General features: G+C 44.4%; 1 protein-coding gene across 3 annotated transcripts in view; it reads left to right on the plus strand.

The window, feature by feature from the left end:
• The window catches only part of LOC113580125 (SH3 and multiple ankyrin repeat domains protein 2), a 123984-nt gene extending 106639 nt beyond the window's left edge, over positions 1 to 17345 (plus strand). For 2 of the 3 annotated variants that reach the window (XM_035525481.1, XM_035525482.1), the window contains 4 exons: positions 701 to 825; positions 1202 to 1313; positions 2801 to 5207; positions 13711 to 17345. In XM_035525481.1, the coding sequence (XP_035381374.1) occupies positions 701 to 825; positions 1202 to 1313; positions 2801 to 5207; positions 13711 to 14233 (3167 nt within the window). In that variant the 3' untranslated portion in view covers positions 14234 to 17345. Of the gene's footprint in view, positions 1 to 282; positions 343 to 700; positions 826 to 1201; positions 1314 to 2800; positions 5208 to 13710 lie in introns of all 3 variants that reach the window. The other variant, XM_035525480.1, reaches the window with a different exon arrangement.
• The last annotated feature ends 148 nt before the right edge of the window (positions 17346 to 17493 follow it).

The following is a 17493-nucleotide window of genomic DNA, read 5'->3' on the forward strand; positions in this document are numbered from 1 at the left end:
CAGGACAAGACTAAATTGAAATAAAGTCAAAAAGAATAATATATTTAAATAATATTATAAAGAATCCTGTTTTTGTGTGTGTGTGTGTGTGTGTGTGTGTGTGTGTGTGTGCGTGCATGCGTATATATATGTTTGTGCTTCTCTGTGTGTATGTGTGTGGGTGTGTGTTTGTGGTAGGGGGAGGGTGTATGTGTGGGTATGTGAGTGGTGTGTGGGGGTGTGTGTTGCATGCTGTGTGTGTGTGACTGTTCTGAACCTTCTTTTCTCCCCGTCTCTGTGTAGATACTCAGCCTTCTATTGTTGAGGGTCTGAAGAAGAGGATTGTTTTTCAAGTCACACTAAGTAATCACCCAAATGCATGGAGGCTGTTTACCAGCACAGGCCAGAGAAGGCGAAATGCAGTCGCTAGCATGCGCCTCAGTGGCACTGGCTAACACTACAGCATACGGCTGGGATCTCTGAAGAGCTTGCACGGCTTTGGGGCTGTCCAGTCTGTTAGCGCCTTCTTTTATTTCTTTTCTTTTTTTTTTTTTTGAAATTACCTTTTATCTTCTGAAAAGTTTCCTTTGATGATAAGACATATGGAGATACTGGTTTTTGGTGCCACGGAGATTTTATTTTTTGGTTTCTTTCTTCGGTAGGGTAAGTTATTCTTGCTGTTGTCCTTTTATTCAGTTTAGGATGTTGGCATCTGTTGCAGATAAAGTAGACGAAATGGCACCATCGCAGAAGACCGGCGGGGAGAATGCGTCAGCGGACATGAGGGTGGCTACTATCAAGCCGCGACCCTCCAGTCGCTGTTTGGCAACACCCACAGATTTCAATGTAACTCAGTGTAACAATGTAATTGCAGCGTTTCTCACTATGTCTAACACAGGGTTGCCACACCCAGTGTGATAGCATTGCGGAGTCTAGGGGTTACCCTGCTCTAACACCCCCAAACCATATGGTGCATTCATGGAGGAAGTGGTAATTAAGTAACTGCAATCAAGTGATAAACTGCAGTTCTCGCATCCCACCTAGACAACAGTGATAGCAAATCCTGTAGAGTATTTAATTGTGTAAACGTGCTTCTTTGACATGTTGGTGATATGACATGAGGTTGATATGGTTCCTCTGACTGATGTGAGACAATATCACATGGGTGATGGTCATTATTGTGTGATTGAATTCTACTAAAGGTCTTGTATTTTTCTTTCAGTCCATGTATGAGCGGCAGGGTGTCGCTGTTGTACCTCCTACTGTTCCTGGTGGCCCCCAGGCACCATACCTTGGTGTACCAAAGGACCCAATGAGGAGGCAGAAGTCTATTGGTAAGCCACACCGGTTAGGTTATCAGTTATCCGGCCTGTGGAAATGCATCACAGTGTGGTGAATTTTTTTAAGTTATATTTTGTGAGATCTTAATGTTTTTTTTCATTAATCCAGACAAAAAAAAAATCAGCTATGCCTTCATAGTAACACTAAGTGTTAACATTAACACTTTTCTGTAAACGTAAAATATCCCTGACTTGTTGAAAGCGTTTGAGTTTCTCTGAGATGTATAGCCTTAAAAGTTGGCCTTTATTCCTTTATGCTGGTACAGTACTATTATTGTTTTTTGCTGTGGTCCTGTGGAGTCTTATTTTAGCCTGCAGATCTATTTTTATGTTTTGTTTGATTGCTATTCCCAGTCTGCACTGCCACTGTTCAGCGAGATTTGTCTCAGTAGTGAGTTCATTAGGACCGATTATGGCTAAAATTGATCTACTGGCCACTCAAAATCCCTCTAGTGCGACCGTTAGAGCTAATTATGCCTTTGGGAGAAAAAAAGACCTCGTCAGCAAATGCATTTTAATACACAATATTTTTATTCACGATCGCACGTATTCCCGTCGCCTCTCTTTACCGCTTGCCTGAGGCAGAGGTTTGTTGGGTGGATGTCCCCTCTTAAGTTGATCAGACCCTCCACTCTTCCTTGGGAGTGCCCAACTTTCGTATGTATCCTAGTTACAAACACCATGCTCAGTGCAAGGAATCAAACAGATTGAGTCACTGTGTATCTGCGTGGATCTGTGAACAGAACAGGCCAAACAATGTGAAGAATGCATATATCTGAGTATTTGGTCCACCATCACTAAGTGCTGGAATAACTGAAGGACCTTCTGTGTTACGTTCAGGCTACTGAGAGTTTTAAATGTATCTTTAATGTATTTTTTTTTTTGGGGGGGGGGGTGTATCTAAGCAGTTTGTCGCAAAATATTTCCTATTAAGGTGTAATCAATTTATATAGGCCAAGCTCCAGCTGCATATTTATGGTTAGCAAAGTGGCAAAGCTCCACCTTGCATTATTACAATTTATTCCCATATGAAAAGAAGCAAATGACAGGATGCTGTTGATGCTATAGTACAGCACTGTTGTCATAAATGAAAAGCTTTAAAAGTCTAAAGAAGCTTGTTCTCGACAATTTTATTAATAACATGTAATTAAAATCACAGCTCTTGTGAATAGAAAATTGCATTCTTTCAAAAGCACAAAGCTGATATGAAATTGATTAATTGCTCAGCACTGAATCAAATAGTGTTTGTTCTGCAGCTGGGAGGCACTGATTAAGTAACTGTGAATATTGAAGCTATCTACTGAGTTCATTAACAAGCTAAAGACTAGAAATTTCCTGTATATTAATTTTGTGCCCTTGCTACAGATATTTTTGAATGAGATTTGTGAATATTTGTGAAATATTTGTGCACAAAAACCATACCAGACCAAACCATACTATCTGCAGTGGTAAACAGATAATGTGCTGTTTGTGTTACCCAGGAAACACGGAAGAGGAGAAGCAGTTCCTGACTCCTCCATTGCTGAAGTTCACCCGGAGCCTTTCTATGCCTGACACATCAGAAGACATCCCCCCTCCACCTGGCATTTCCCCCCCATCGCCTCCTTTCAACCCCAGTGCCCCAATGTCACGGGGTTATGGTGCCGGCCAGCCAGGCTTTGCTCAGCCTCTAGCAGCTGGCAGAGGGTATGGCACCACAGGCACTATCCTCAGAGACCGGGGAGGGTTCCATCGGCAGAACTCAGAACAGTACGACCCTCAGAATTCTGCAGCAAGCCAGCAGAATGCCCGCAGCCGAAGTAGGGCAGCCGTGCCCGAGAACCCATACTCTGAAGTTGGCAACAAGATGGCATACATCCCTGCCAAGCCAGCGCGGAGGAAGGGCATGCTGGTGAAGCAGCCCAACGTGGAGGATAGCCCCGAGAAGACCTGCTCCATCCCCATCCCCACCATCATCGTCAAGGAGCCATCCACCAGCAGCAGCGGCAAGAGCAGCCAAGGCAGCAGCATGGAGATTGAGACGAGCGCACCCGAGCACCCAGGGCAGCTTCGGCCCGAGGACACGCTCGGCGTCAACAATCCATTTGCCGCTGCCATCGCTGGTGCTGTGCGCGACCGTGAGAAGCGGTTGGAAGCACGCAGAAACTCACCCGCCTTCCTGTCCACGGACCTCGGAGACGAGGACTTGCCCGCCCCAATCCCACGCTTGCGCCACTCAAAGTCCATTGACGAGGGCATGTTTGGAAACAATGAGGGGCTACGGACACTTGTGGCTCCGCCCACGTCACTGCTGGCCACTCCGCAGGGCTGCGGAGGCGAGAGCAGCACAGGTGGAGGCGGAAGCAGTGCGGGCAATGTGACAGACTTCAACAGCCCTGAACCCACTATTGTGCGTGAACCTCTGAGCACACGCACGAGAAACTGCCCTGACCTGGACAGTCCAGTCAGCCTCCCGGTGACTATAAAGACCTACAGCTCCAATGGTGGAGGATACCACCATCCAGTCACAGGCAAGGCTCTGGATCCCAATTCCCCACTAGCCTTGGCCCTGGCTGCACGGGACAGAGCCATGAAAGAGCAGACACAGCCCCCTCCACCGCCGCCCAAGGTGGAGCCACACAAACCAGACCTCAACCAGCCACTCTTTATTGACACCAAGCTCCGTTCAGGCATTGAAGCCACCTTCGCAACCTCGGTGGGAGCAGGCAGGCCGGCAGGCCGTGGCGGACTTCGGAGGCAGGCAACAGAGTCCAAATATGAGGCAGAGGGTGCCAAAGTCAGCAAGAAGACAGAGGAAAAGAAGAACATGCTGATTGACATTGTGGACACGTCACAACAGAAGTCAGCTGGCTTGCTCATGGTGCACACATTGGACGGGCTGAAGCCCAAGGAGAACAGTGCAGGAGAAGTGGGCAAGAGGGAGGAAGGAGGAATTACACTACAGGATGGTGCCCCACAAGCAAGAGAGCCGGGCCATAAACCCCTGACCCCTCACGTCCAGCCACCTACCACGCCCCGGATGAAAAGCATCACGGCGGATGGCTCGGTAGACGAGCCAATTAAGTTGCCCTTTCGCATCCCCCCTCCCCCCCTGGCCTCTGTGGACATTGATGAAGAGTTTGTGTTTGCGGAACCTTTGCCTCCTCCCCTGGAGTTTGCCAACAGTATTGACATTCCTGAAGACCAGGTTGCGGAGATCCTAAAGCAGAGGAAAAACAGCATACCTGGTGGACCCTTGCCCCCCTACCATCCCCACGCCCCTCCGCATGTCGGAACCGAGCCCAAGCGTCCCATCGGGATTTTGAACTGCATGCCCCCACCCAGCTACCCCCCGCCACCACCTGAGAGCTTTGAACTTGTCACGGACTCAGGCATCGAAGAGGTGGACAGTCGGAGCAGTGGAGACCCTCACTTAGAGACCACCAGCACCATCTCTACCGTGTCCAGCATCTCAACGCTGTCATCAGAAGGCAGTGAGGCCCTGGACACCTGCACAGTCTATGCAGACGGGCAGGCCTTCCTGGTGGACCGGCCCCCTGTGCCGCCCAAACCAAAAATGAAGCCCATCATCAACAAGAGTAATGCACTTTACCAGGACCCCCTGATTGAAGAGAGCCCTGAATGCTTCAATCCGGCCCCGCCCATGCCACCCCCACTCCCCAGCTCTGGCCCCATCCACTCTGAGCCTCCCAAAACACACACTCAGCGAAGCTCCAAGCTCTGGGGGGATCCTTCGGAGCTCCGAGGCTCCCCTTCTTCCAGTCCAGACCCCAAGGCCAACATGATCAGTGAGCTGAGCTCCGTCCTCCAGCACATGAACCGAGAGAAATCCCCCAGACAAGCAGACTCTCTTGACTCACCAACGACACCCAAGAGCTTTGCCAGCAGGTGAGTGACTGCCTCCTGATAATGCCGCAACTCGCCAAAGTCTCTTTCCTTGGTCTGCAGTGTGTCATCTCGGGAAACAGGCAGCCTGTGTAGTGTAGTGTTATTTTTGAGTTTGTTCCATCCTTTACAAGGATCTGCTGCTCAGATTTACCATGGGTCTGTAGGATTGCTTCCATCATAGAACTGCAGATGTGGCTGTGTTATGCTAAACACTCTTATGGGGTAAGAAGGTGCATGGAACTGTCAGATTATTTTCCCTGCTTTCAGGGGAAACATGAATGACCTTATGAAGCACTCTTGACCCACTGATCAGCATTATTAAGGGTGCTTTCTCCACTCTGAGATATCTGCTATCTGCTTCAAGCGGCAATGGGCAAACTTACAAAAGTTGACCGTACATTTTGAAGTACTAGAATTGTGGTTGCCTCAGGCATGTAATGGCAAGACAGACTTGCAGCGTTGTAACCATGTACGTGCATCTTCACCCAACACCTGAAACCAGCTGCTTTTTCCGTTGCCATGTGTCTTGCAGAAGATGGTGAATTATTCACACTGCACATGCATTTTACATAAAGAGATACTGCCATAAGTGCCGAGGAGTTATGGGAAAATAAAGAGATCATTTGGAATACCTTCCTTTACTTCAGCCTCTTCCTCTTTTTCTCTCTCCCTCTTTCTCTCTTGCTCTCTATCTCTTACTCTCCCTCCCTCCTTCTCTCTCTCTTTCTGTCTTTCATGAAGACTGGGTTTGATGTTCACTGGGTTGACATTAGTAAATGGAGATATCATAAAACTGATTGCAGCAACTCAGATTAAAAGTAATCACAGTATTTGTATCATAAAACAAGCAACCAGGCAAAGGATGCGCACCACAAACTTTTATTGTTTGTTTATTATGGTGTATAGGGGTGCTTTTATCCTACCCATATGCAAAAGTAACTTTATTAATCATCTCTTGGAAAAATCGCAGAATACTTATGAAGCACAGGAAGTGGTTTGGCTAATGCCAACCTGCAAGATGTGTTCATCAGTAGAATAGGTCTCCTTTCACTCGATTCACTCGGTACAACACATGTATGGGATATGACGCCCTCGTGTGTCTGGCTGCGGACAGCTTTATTCACACCTGTAAGGCAGATGATACTTTGTGACGAGGGTGAGTGACGTTGCCCCCACGCATATCACAAGCATCCCTCTCCAGTTCTTACATTCTTTACCTCACTACGAACACCTCATGGCTCTCTTAGTTTTTGATGACGCTGAACTGTTCAACCTCGGAGCAAACAAGCATGGTCTGCCTGATAACCAGGATGAGCTGCAGATTAGTCAGTCCTTTGCGGCTGTTGAGGGGAGGCATGAGGAGGATGAGACCTCCTCCACTTCACTTTCTTGTCGCACGTTACAGAAGTAGAATGTGAATGGCCCGTTCCTTCCCCCGCTAAAAAGTCAACAAGGTTTGCTGGGTTATTCCTTTCCTAGTGTCCTAACAGTGCTAAAACCTCATCTCTTTATGTTTCCAGATTTTATAACTGAGTTAATGTCGTCCTGGGCTAAAACTGCCAACTTGCACTACGGTTGCCAGATTATACATAATTATTGCATCTAGAATGGACTATACCAACCCATTTCTGATTCAGTTTGGGGAACTATCTTTATCACCTGTTTGATGAGAAGGATTTTATGTCTTCCCTGAGGATCACTACTTCATTGCCTGCTACTAGTGTATAAAGTACTCAGGAAAAGTAAGGGAGCATCCACTAAACTGTAGCAGTAACCTGAGACAATAGTTCTTTCCACCTAAGGCAAGACGGTGCATGTGTGCCATTCTGCAACGTGAGCTATAAACAGACTAACTTGCAAGGCCATTTGTGGGGTGAAACTGACCGCCAGTAGCCAAACTGGGGATTTCAGGTTCAGTCGGCATTTGTTATTGCATTCTCAATAGGCAATTTTATTTTGCTTTGAGAAAAATAACTTTATTAAGGCACTTTCTGGAGAAAGTGAATTCATAGTCTTTCCATGCACTCAGAGAAGAGACTTGAAAACACATTATCAACCCTAAAATAGGGTTTTGAATGGGAACTGCCTTCTACACCCACATACAGTGACTGGTTTGTAGTGATGTTTTTGCGCAAATGCTTTGAAAGAACAGGTACTTTGTTAACTGTACTGGAGTTAAAAATAAAAAAAAAATTTAAAAGTATTTTTTGAGCATGGCCCTGGAACAACAAGAAACATGACACCTCTTAGGTGGCACTCAAGGTGAAATTGTGGTTTTGCCAAGCTGCAGTTCCTTCCAGACAGCAACATACTTCTAAGGAGGAATTATGTTTTTTTCTTCCTCATTGATGGATCCTTCTGAAGGCCAGGCCAAAGACCTGTACCCCAAGCCTACTGGTGTGGGATATGTTTAAGTGACTGCTGCTTAAAGGGGGCATTCCCAGAAATGACCGATGGAGCAGTGCTCTTTGCAGGTGGGAGCAGTGCTGTCAGTTTGTGAACACTCGTCTGGGGCTTAGGTTTCATTTCACGCCTGGGCAGAATAGAACCCAAAGCTTTTGTTTGCTTCTTTCTGAGCTCAAATTTGGTTTGAATGGCCTTAAGTGACTGACCAAACCAACACGCTGAGCAGAGCTGCTCATCCAAATAATTCACCCGATCTCTGTCAGGCATGTCAGATAGTGTTAGCTACAAATGGCACCGAACCACAACCGTAGCTGCTATTACTCTGCCCAATGAAAGCATGGCACACCACAACAACGCAGATGACGTGAACCGAGGCAATCCTGATATTGATCTCGATCTTTTTTTTCCAGCTGAGAAAAGCAGAAGCAGCAATGCAGTAAAGGGAGTAAAGGTGGTCTTGCAACCCATTGGTTACACGAGAGAGCAAAGTAAGATGCAAAAGAAGGCTGCATGGGAGAGCGTTTTAGTAATCCCACCTTCCTGTTTCCATTATAGGAATTCATCCAGCTTTCAAACAAATTTGCATTCAAGGGTATAGCATACCAATTTCTTGCACGTAAATAAATTCTGCCATAAATTATACTCAAGCAATCTGGACATGTCACCAGTTTGTTTGTTTTGCCCACCCAAGCCATGGAATGCCATTGTCTGAGCAGCACTTCTCTCACTAGAGGCTGGTTCATTGGCTTTCATTGGCTTACGCAAGACAGGGTCTGGATTTACCTTCAAAGAGTTTACAGGCCCATTCCACAAGAGTGCATCATAGTTGCATCATAGGCCTTTTTCATGGGTGCTTCTCTAAGACACATTTGTGCGACTGCTAGCTTGACTTTACCACATACATTTGTGCGCTTTTATCACCTGATAACGGTCGTTCCTTCAGTAACTGTCTGTTCTTTCCTCAGGGTTAGGGATGCACTAAAGTGCAGGCTCACTCTGTTTGGTGTACACAGGGCAGGTTGTGAAAATATGTCCCATATTATATGTACTGAGTGAATTGACTGAAAGGAAACATATGCATATCGCATTTTGCCAAGCTCAATGCATTAAGATTAGTAAAGTGTGATATGTAGAACTGGGGAAAGATGATTGTGACAAAGGTTTAGAAGCACAGGGACAGAGTCACCCACCTGTTACAAAACATCATCTGCCTTACAAGCATGAATAAAAGTGTCTTCAGCCAGATGCGCAATATCCCATGTTGCATGTGTTGTACCTTGGCCCTCTTCTTCAGGGAACATTTGTTTTCTAGTTATGCATATAGACACTGACTTCTTTGTCAGTACATGTCTATTTGGTGGAGCTATAAGCCTTTCAGGAAGCTTTGGAAGCACTGTAAGTGTGATTTGTGCAGGCAGAAGCAGCTGGAATGCGGGATGTGTTTTATCTGCTCATAGTAAGCGGGTTTTTTGATAGGCCTGGCTAGCAGGGACAGTGTTTGTCCTGAGTCATTTGATTTGGTTGTTTACACTGTTTTGCCAGCCAGCTATTTGTGTGATGCAGGGACCAAGATGACATCAACCATTTGACATTAACCAGATGACATTAACCATTTTTTAAATAAATTAGTATCCTAATAATGGAAGAAACAGACTGAAAACCTATTCAGTGTAAATCTGTGTGGTGTGTGGTGGGGTGGGTTGCTGATATACATTTGATAGAAAAACATTTTGAAGCTCAAGAATGATCAACAAAGCTGCAGTTTAACTTTTTCCCTTTTTCAGACAGAGGAAAATGATCAGTTATTCTGTTTCTGATGTCAGTTGGTGAATATCCTCTGTCCTATGTTCTGCTGATTTAGTACAGCTCCTATGTTTATCTTAAAGAAATAGCACTTAAACTGCTCTGTGCTCACCACTCATCCCAAAAATGAACGTTAAAAGTATTCAGTACTTTAATTTAACATAAACACCATAACTGATCTAAATCAGAAACAAGGATGACAAATATTGTATGAGATAAGAGAATGAGAATTCAGACATCAGCACACATGGTGTATGACTGAGTTATGAAGAACTCTACTTTCTGTGTCAGAGCAGAGTCATGGTTCAGTCATCTTGGCCATGACTTTGGCTGCACCGTGTAATGGCGCAGCACCACCGCTCTGCTACTCCTGCTCCTCCATTCCCACATCTTGCCGACCAGCAAAAGCTTCACCCAGTGAACAAAACGGTCGCCTAGCAACACGGTGCTGAGAGCAGCCACCAGGCCTGGTTCCTTTGGCAGTACAGTTAGGGGAGCAGCAAGCTGATGGGTGTTGGAGGGGTGGGGGTGCTCTTAAACCAAATCACATGAGAAGATGCTATCTTTCCCGCAAGCTGCATCACAGGCATCTGCACAGTTTGGAGTTGGGGTAGCAGTCATGCCAGTGTGTGTATGTTACAAGTGTATGTATGTGGGAGTGTGTGTGTCTGTAGCAATTAATCTCTCCCCATTTAAAGAACCATTTAAAAGGCATGCATTTGATTTCATCTGTGGGATCTTTTACTTGTGTAGTTGGCATACTCAATAGATGTTATCTATAAGTAGACTTAACTAAATAGGCTCTATGACAGCCCGATTTAACCAATTCTAGAATTAGGGTTAGGGTCGGGTTTAGAAATACTGTTTAACCAAACACATAAATTACATTATCAGGTCATCACTTACCCAAAACCATTTGAATGTCATGCACTTTTATCATCTTTGGGGGCATCTGCTAGTCCAGATGCTATCTGCAATGATAGTCCCTCCTCTCTGTAGCTAGCAGATGTAGATGATAACTGCCAAATAAACACCAAATGATGTGTCATCCAAATGATCATTCAACACATATAATTCAATAACTGAAACATTTTATGATTAGGAGATTAATAACAGTGTCAATGAATGCTTGAAAATGTTTATTCTGACATCATCAACTAGCCTCTATGAGAGCCTGATTTAACAAAAAAGTTATCAGGGCATCACACACCCACAAACATTTGAAAGTCAAGCATTTCTTTCCATCTGTGGGCTCATTTGATGGTGTAAGTGCAATTCTCAAAGATATGCCCACTTTTCTGTAGGTGTCAGACAGCTAACCTCACATGAGCACCCAAACATTTGTCAGGCAAATAAACCAATAACTGAGAGATTACATGACTGGGATAATAAATAATATAGTCAATGAATGTGCAAAAATCATCATTCTGACATCTCCTGCTTGGATCTTTGAGAGCCTGTTTTCACCAGTTTTACCATTATGTTTAGGGAGGGCTTTAAAAATTCAACTAAACCATTAATAAATTAACTTTTCACATCACCACATACACACAGCTTTTTGTAAAGGCATAACTTTCTTTCCATCTGTGGGCTCATCTACTTGTCTAAGTGCTATCTTCAAAGATCAGCCCACTTCTCTGTAGGTAGCAGAGAGTAAGCTTCAAATATACGCCCAAAGGTTTTGTTCTGTGAGATGAACTACACTTATTAAGCAATAACTGAAACATTTTAGTGTCAATGCAGAAAAATATGTTGGGGTTAGAAATGAGATTGGGGTTAGGGTTAAGGTTGGGGTAATGAATGGGCTGAGGTTAGGAATAGTGTTTGTCTTGGGACAAGAAATTAGAATTAGTTTTTTGTTAGGCTTGGTTTTAGGGTTAGGATTAAGGTTGGGGATTGGTTTGGTGTTGAATTGTATTTTGAAATAGAATTGGGATTGGGGTTTGAGCTGCTTTTAGGTATGTAGAAGCATGTAGCTACAGTATAGTACAGTATAGGAATAGTATTACATAGTTCAAAAGAAAATGTTATAGTAATAGTAGAGAGGTGTGTTTGTGTGTGTATGTGCATTTTTCATTACTTCATGCTTATTTGTCATGTCATCTTGTCTTATGCCTCTCTGTATTGCCTCAACATCTCCAAGGAGAGGAGTTTGTGCTGAAGAGCTGTCTGCAGTAAGTCTGCAGTGAGAAGCACCAAACGCCAGACAAGCTTTGTGCTTTCACTCTGCTGTATTTTGTGTGTGTGTGTGTGTGTGTGTGTGTGTGTGTGTGTTTACATACACATTGATTTTTGCCCTTTTGGCTCATGTGGAGCATACACACACCCAACACACATGGAGAGTAATAGCTTTGATGAATAAGTAAGACTGATGAATAAGTGGGTGTAAATCTGTATCTTTGCACAGTTAATGAGTTTTGCTGACAGGAGGTGATGTATGGATTCACATGAATGTTAAATGCGCATATGTTGCTGGCTACAGTTGCCTTCTCAAAAATGTCCACATTCAGCAGTAAAACTTTTTTACTGAGAAGATTTTATGAATCTCTAAGCCCCTTCTGGCTCACAGCTGTTAAACTTAATTGCTGGGAGCGAGAGAGAGAGAGAGAGAGAGAGAGAGAGAGAGAGAGAGAGAGAGAGAGAGAGCGAGAGAGAGAGAGAGAGAGAGAGAGAGAGAGAGAGAGCGGGAGAGAGCGAGAGAGAGAGAGAGCGGGAGAGAGAGAGCGAGAGAGAGAGAGAGAGAGAGGCTGAATCAGTGGATAAGAAATATCACTTTTGATATAAACTGTAACATGATGTTTAATGATAGTGATACATTTGAGGATTTTCTCTGACTGAATGGTACAATGCCATTACTAAATCATTACAATAATTCATCATACACACCCCTGCTGGCATGTAAAAGTGCCTTACACAAGTGTGCATTCATAGTGGTAGGCAAAGCTAGTTAACACCTGGGCCTTAGCCTGCATCACAACATGAATCATCTACACCCTCTAGTGGCTCCAAAGTAAAATTACAAACCATGACATGCATTTTTATGACATTGTATTTGTTTTGTTTACTGAAAAATAATTGGCCTATCTTGAAATGACCTTACACTGAAAAGCCTTCTGTCACATGCACACACACACACACACACACACACTTTTTCATATCTACACACTGATAGCGGTCACTATATTCAGTGTAGCTCTGTGGAGTGGAGCCTCTGTTCTGCCTCAGGTCCCCATCTGTCACACTACCCATGCTGCTATATGCTCCAGTTCCCCTCCTGGCAGTGTGAACTTGGAACATGCACACACAAAAGTCTTTACTCAAGACCCAGCTCAACCACCCTAGACCAACTGGAAGAAGCTGATATGTTTACTGAACTAGCTACATGGACTGTATATTATGTAGTAAAGCATGGTTTATAAGGTGGAACACCCAAGGAGGTTGGGTTCCCTCCTGAGTCTTGGTCCTCCCAGGGATTCTTCCTCGAGAGTTTTTTTCCATCGTTGCCACTGCTTGATCCTTAGAAATCTGGACCCAATCATTTGTAAAGCTGCTTTATGACAATGTGTGTTGTGAAAAAGTTCCATATACATAAATTTGACTTGATTTGATGAACAGTAAGAGCAGGCGCAGTGAACAAAACATCCATTTTGTCAGCTAATCTCCAAATGCTACAACCTGGGCAAGAAATACATAAAACAATTCAGAACAGAAATACTTTCCTTTTAGTAACACATTAATGACCAGGCAAACAAAGTACATTTCACATGAAAATTCCATTTTCCCCACCTATTCTTTCAAGGCAGGTGTCTTTCCAGTAAGTCTGATGTAATGAGTAGCAAATCCACCGAGAGATAAAGAGCCTCTCTAGGCAGTAAAAGCAAAGCATTGGCTGTCTCACTCTCTCTCGCTCTCTCTCTCCCTCTTGTCTCTCTGACTGACTGTCCAGTGCTTTCATCAGGACTAAACTAACCCACCAGGTCTGCAGCAGAGGTCTCCTTACATAATCCAAAGTGGCCCTGCTTTACATTTGCACTACACTGCATTACATTTGTTTGCAATTTGTATTGTATGCAGGAAATAGGCATACGCTCTTCTCATATTGTCATTGTAAAACAAAATGGTGTTTGTTCTCTGCTTCTCCCTCATTTTAATGGTTTATTTCAGGTATTTCACAAATTCTTATAGATAAATGACAAAATAGGGTTCTTTGATACATGCTGTTGGTGGATGTGCAGAACTATAAATTGACGAACTCTTTCATTCTTTCTCTCCGTCTCTTTCGCACATTCTTCAGGGAGGGCGTCACTCCCGCCTCAGGTACTCAGCGGACCACCACAGTGACGTTTAGTATGCCATCCACCCCTCCTACCAGCCTGCCCCCGAACATCTCCAGCCCCATCTCCTCTCCGCCCGACTCAGGGCCCACCTCTGGCCGCGCCTCCTCCCTCCCAGGTTCCACCTCCTCCCCCACCCTGACAGATGTGTTCAGCCTGCCGACCCCACCCCTGGGTGGCCCCGAGCAGCGCTTCAGCCTGGGTTCGGCAAGCAGCCGCTCGCCGTCACCGCTTACCCTCCTTCAGGCTGCCTCCAACAAGCCCTTCGCCAGCAAACCCGTCCCGCTGTGGACGAAGCACGATGTAGCCGACTGGTTGGAGAGCCTGAACCTGAGCGAGCACAGGGATGCCTTTATGGACAACGAGATCGAGGGCTCGCACCTCCCCAGCCTCCAGAAGGAGGACCTCATAGACCTGGGCGTGACCCGCGTGGGTCACAGGATGAACATTGAGAGGGCCCTTAAGCTTCTCTTGGACAGATAAGGGGGCGGTCCAGCTGCTGTCCCACACACTCCATCCCTCTCCTCTGTTCTATGGGCTGGGTGTCTGTCGTGAGCCCAGCAGGACCAGGACAGGAGGAACGCCCCGTGAGGTCTCTCTGGTTTTCCTGCTCGTCCTTCTCGCTGCGCTGTGCCGCTCCCATGGAGAGGGTGCCACCTGACCACGGTTCCCGCGGTGACCGTGTCCCAGAGATGCACGCGTGCAAGGCTCTGAGCTCCTGAGTCCACAACAAGCCAGACCACAAGTCTGTGAGGTGAAGCTCTCAGTTGTCCACACCACTTTTTGGACCACGGACCTTTTACGACCACCTTGTGTGGGCCTCTCTGACCCAGCACTGGCTGGGGCTCCTTTTCTATCTTTGCTAGAGTTTCTTCAAAAAATATTTCTTCACTTATATGTCTGGAGTCCTATTTCTTGATGCAGCATCTGTATAAAGCTAACACACTTTGGAAAAAGAAGAATTACCACTTTTTTGTTATTGCTTCTTACTCCTGGTGTGTATGAGACCCTAGCCAAAAATGTTGGCATTCTCATCACGCAGTCAGACTGACACATGCAAGCACACACACTACCTACATGACAGCACGCAAACACATTGTTAGCTATGTCCACTCTCTAGACCTGTCACATCAGGGCAGGGGTACCAGTGTAGCAGCCCCTCCTGCATATGTGTGCGTGTGCGTGCATGTGTGTGTGTGCATGTGTGTGTGTGCCAGCCAGACTGCCACCTCTTGGAATGCTGGAAGAGGAAATAAGTCCGATTCATCCTCGTCTTCCTCGCGACTGTAGGTGAGCAGGAGGGTCAATTCAACTCTTTATCTGCTCCAAATAACTTTGAATTGAAAAAGTGCCACTCCTCTTCCTCCCCTTCCCCTGTCAGTCACTTACAGGATCTCTCTCTCTTTGGACTACCCTCCTATCCCAAGCCAATTCATGACTGTCAAAATCATTTTTCTATCTTAGATCTTTAGTTTGGCATGTCCATTACTTTTGTTTTTCTCATGTGTAGTGTTTGCCTGTTATTCGGTAAATGATAGTAAAGCATTCAGCTTCCCTGACTTTAAAATCAGTCATAAATGCATAGAATACTTTTCAAATCCAGTTGTTCAAGGAACGTTCTGTTCTAAATCTCTGTGACCTAGCAGAGCTCAGACTGTAAGAGACTGAACGTTGACTTACTTCGCAACAGGCCCCTCCCACCCAGCCCAGTGGCGCGTGGCAACAGTAAAGCTTGGTACAAGCATGAAGACTGCCGCTATTTTTAACCTGACACAAAGGAGAAGTCTGAGAGCAGGACAGTAGATGCTTCAGTGTTCTCATCATGTCCTCGTATCAAGAAAGAGTTGGCAAGGGCACTAATCTGCATTCCTCAGCATTAGTTTAAAGTCTGCCCGCAGCATGAAGTTACTGCTTCTAGGGAGAGTCTCAATCAGCCGGAGGAAGGTTGGTATTCAGGAAATGCCACTGGATTTAGCAGTGGGCAATTGGGAATATCATGAGGGCATTGCAATTAAAAGCACAATGCACACCACAAACAGCAATCCAGACACGATCACAGATGATCACTTATCCCAGTGCTTCTCATCCCGCATCATCAGGTATTATAGGCAGTGCAAAATTCCCAAATGGGAAGACATTGTTTTATATTTACCTACTTTGAACCATATGAGATGTTTAATACTAAAAATATAAAAGTGTTCTAAAGACACATATACAGACTGACATGCGATTTATAAATTCAAACTTTGATTCACTCTTCTGACTATGTGGTCCAGCCATGTTTTAGTAGCACAATAATACAGGCCACTTCAAGACGCAGGTAAAACCTTTTAACACCCGACTCCCATGTGCTGTTAGTCCAACCACCCCCAGAGCAGAGAGGCGCTCTGCCCTGACAGTGGGAGGTTTTTGGATTTTCTTCTCTTTGACGGCGAGTCCTCACATGACCCTCCTCCCCAGATGTTATGTATGAATGGTTTATTAGAGATTTATTATAGATTATTATTAGCTGGGACAGGGAGAGCCACAGGCCCTCTGTGAACGAGGTCCTACCCACGTTACGCTGCTTTGGGTCCACCCTTTTTAAATAGAGATTATTTTACAATAGCAGAGCATGAAAGCAAAAAGCACAGTATTTTTCATGATTTATATAGAATTATATGGAATTTTATAAAGCTACTGACTGAAACAAGGTCACCTAAAGTGTGGTTTGCCAAATAAAAGTATTTTAAAAGTATTTAAATAAAAAGTACATTTATTAGATTCCTGAGGTACTTTAAGAAGCAATATTTACACTTTATGGATTTTTTTTTTTTTTCATTGTGAATTTCAAGTTAAAAATCTATCACACATCCTGAACCCTGTGATTTTTAAAATGGAAAGTTATCGGTTAATTGCTGTGATGGAAAATCAGACTAGATGTTTGCAAGAAACAACAGCACACAGATCTAATGGTTGTTCCCTGCATCTGACACATAATGTAATTACCTTTAGAAAAGGACAGTTTCTGTAAAATGTGTGTATATCTGACCAAAACGTCACATGCTGTAATGTATGATTATCATGATATTCAGACCCCTCCCTAGCGACTGGCCTATCCACACATTTACAGTATTAATATATATAAAAAGCTATTTTAAAAAACTTTTATGTGAAGAGTTTATGGAGCAACATATCACTACGCTAATTTCTGTGTGGAAATGTAGATTTAAGTAGTAGTTAATTAAGAGAAATGCTGGCATTCAGCACATCATGGGTCTGTCTGCTCTTGAATGAGCATATACCCCACCTGACCACCAAACCCCAGTTCAAACCAACCTCTTCTGGCTTTTAGGGCTTCTATCGATTTCTTATTAAACCGTTTTTATTTCATTTTTATTTTTATTTTGTATTTTTCATATATATTAATCTTTCTCTCACTCTATTTTGTGTAAAACCTGTGTTTATGTTGCTGTAATTTTACGCTATCCAGATCCTCTTTAGAATTACTGAATTATTGAAATGAAAAGAGAAGTTCCTGTAACTGCACTCTTTCCCCAAAATCCTCAATAATTATTGTATGGCAACCAAAACTGACTGTAAGAAATAAATATAACATGACTGACCTCTTCTGTGAGTATTCAATGAGATCATATAACCTTAAACAAAAAGATTACAATTAGAATGAAGGGGGGGAAAAAAGGCCTTCACTCCATATTACAGCAATGACTGGGAAAAATACACATCCCCCATTCATTTTTAAC

The sequence above is a fragment of the Electrophorus electricus genome, chromosome 4 (genome assembly GCF_013358815.1).
Source record: "Electrophorus electricus isolate fEleEle1 chromosome 4, fEleEle1.pri, whole genome shotgun sequence".
Lineage (NCBI taxonomy): Eukaryota > Metazoa > Chordata > Actinopteri > Gymnotiformes > Gymnotidae > Electrophorus > Electrophorus electricus.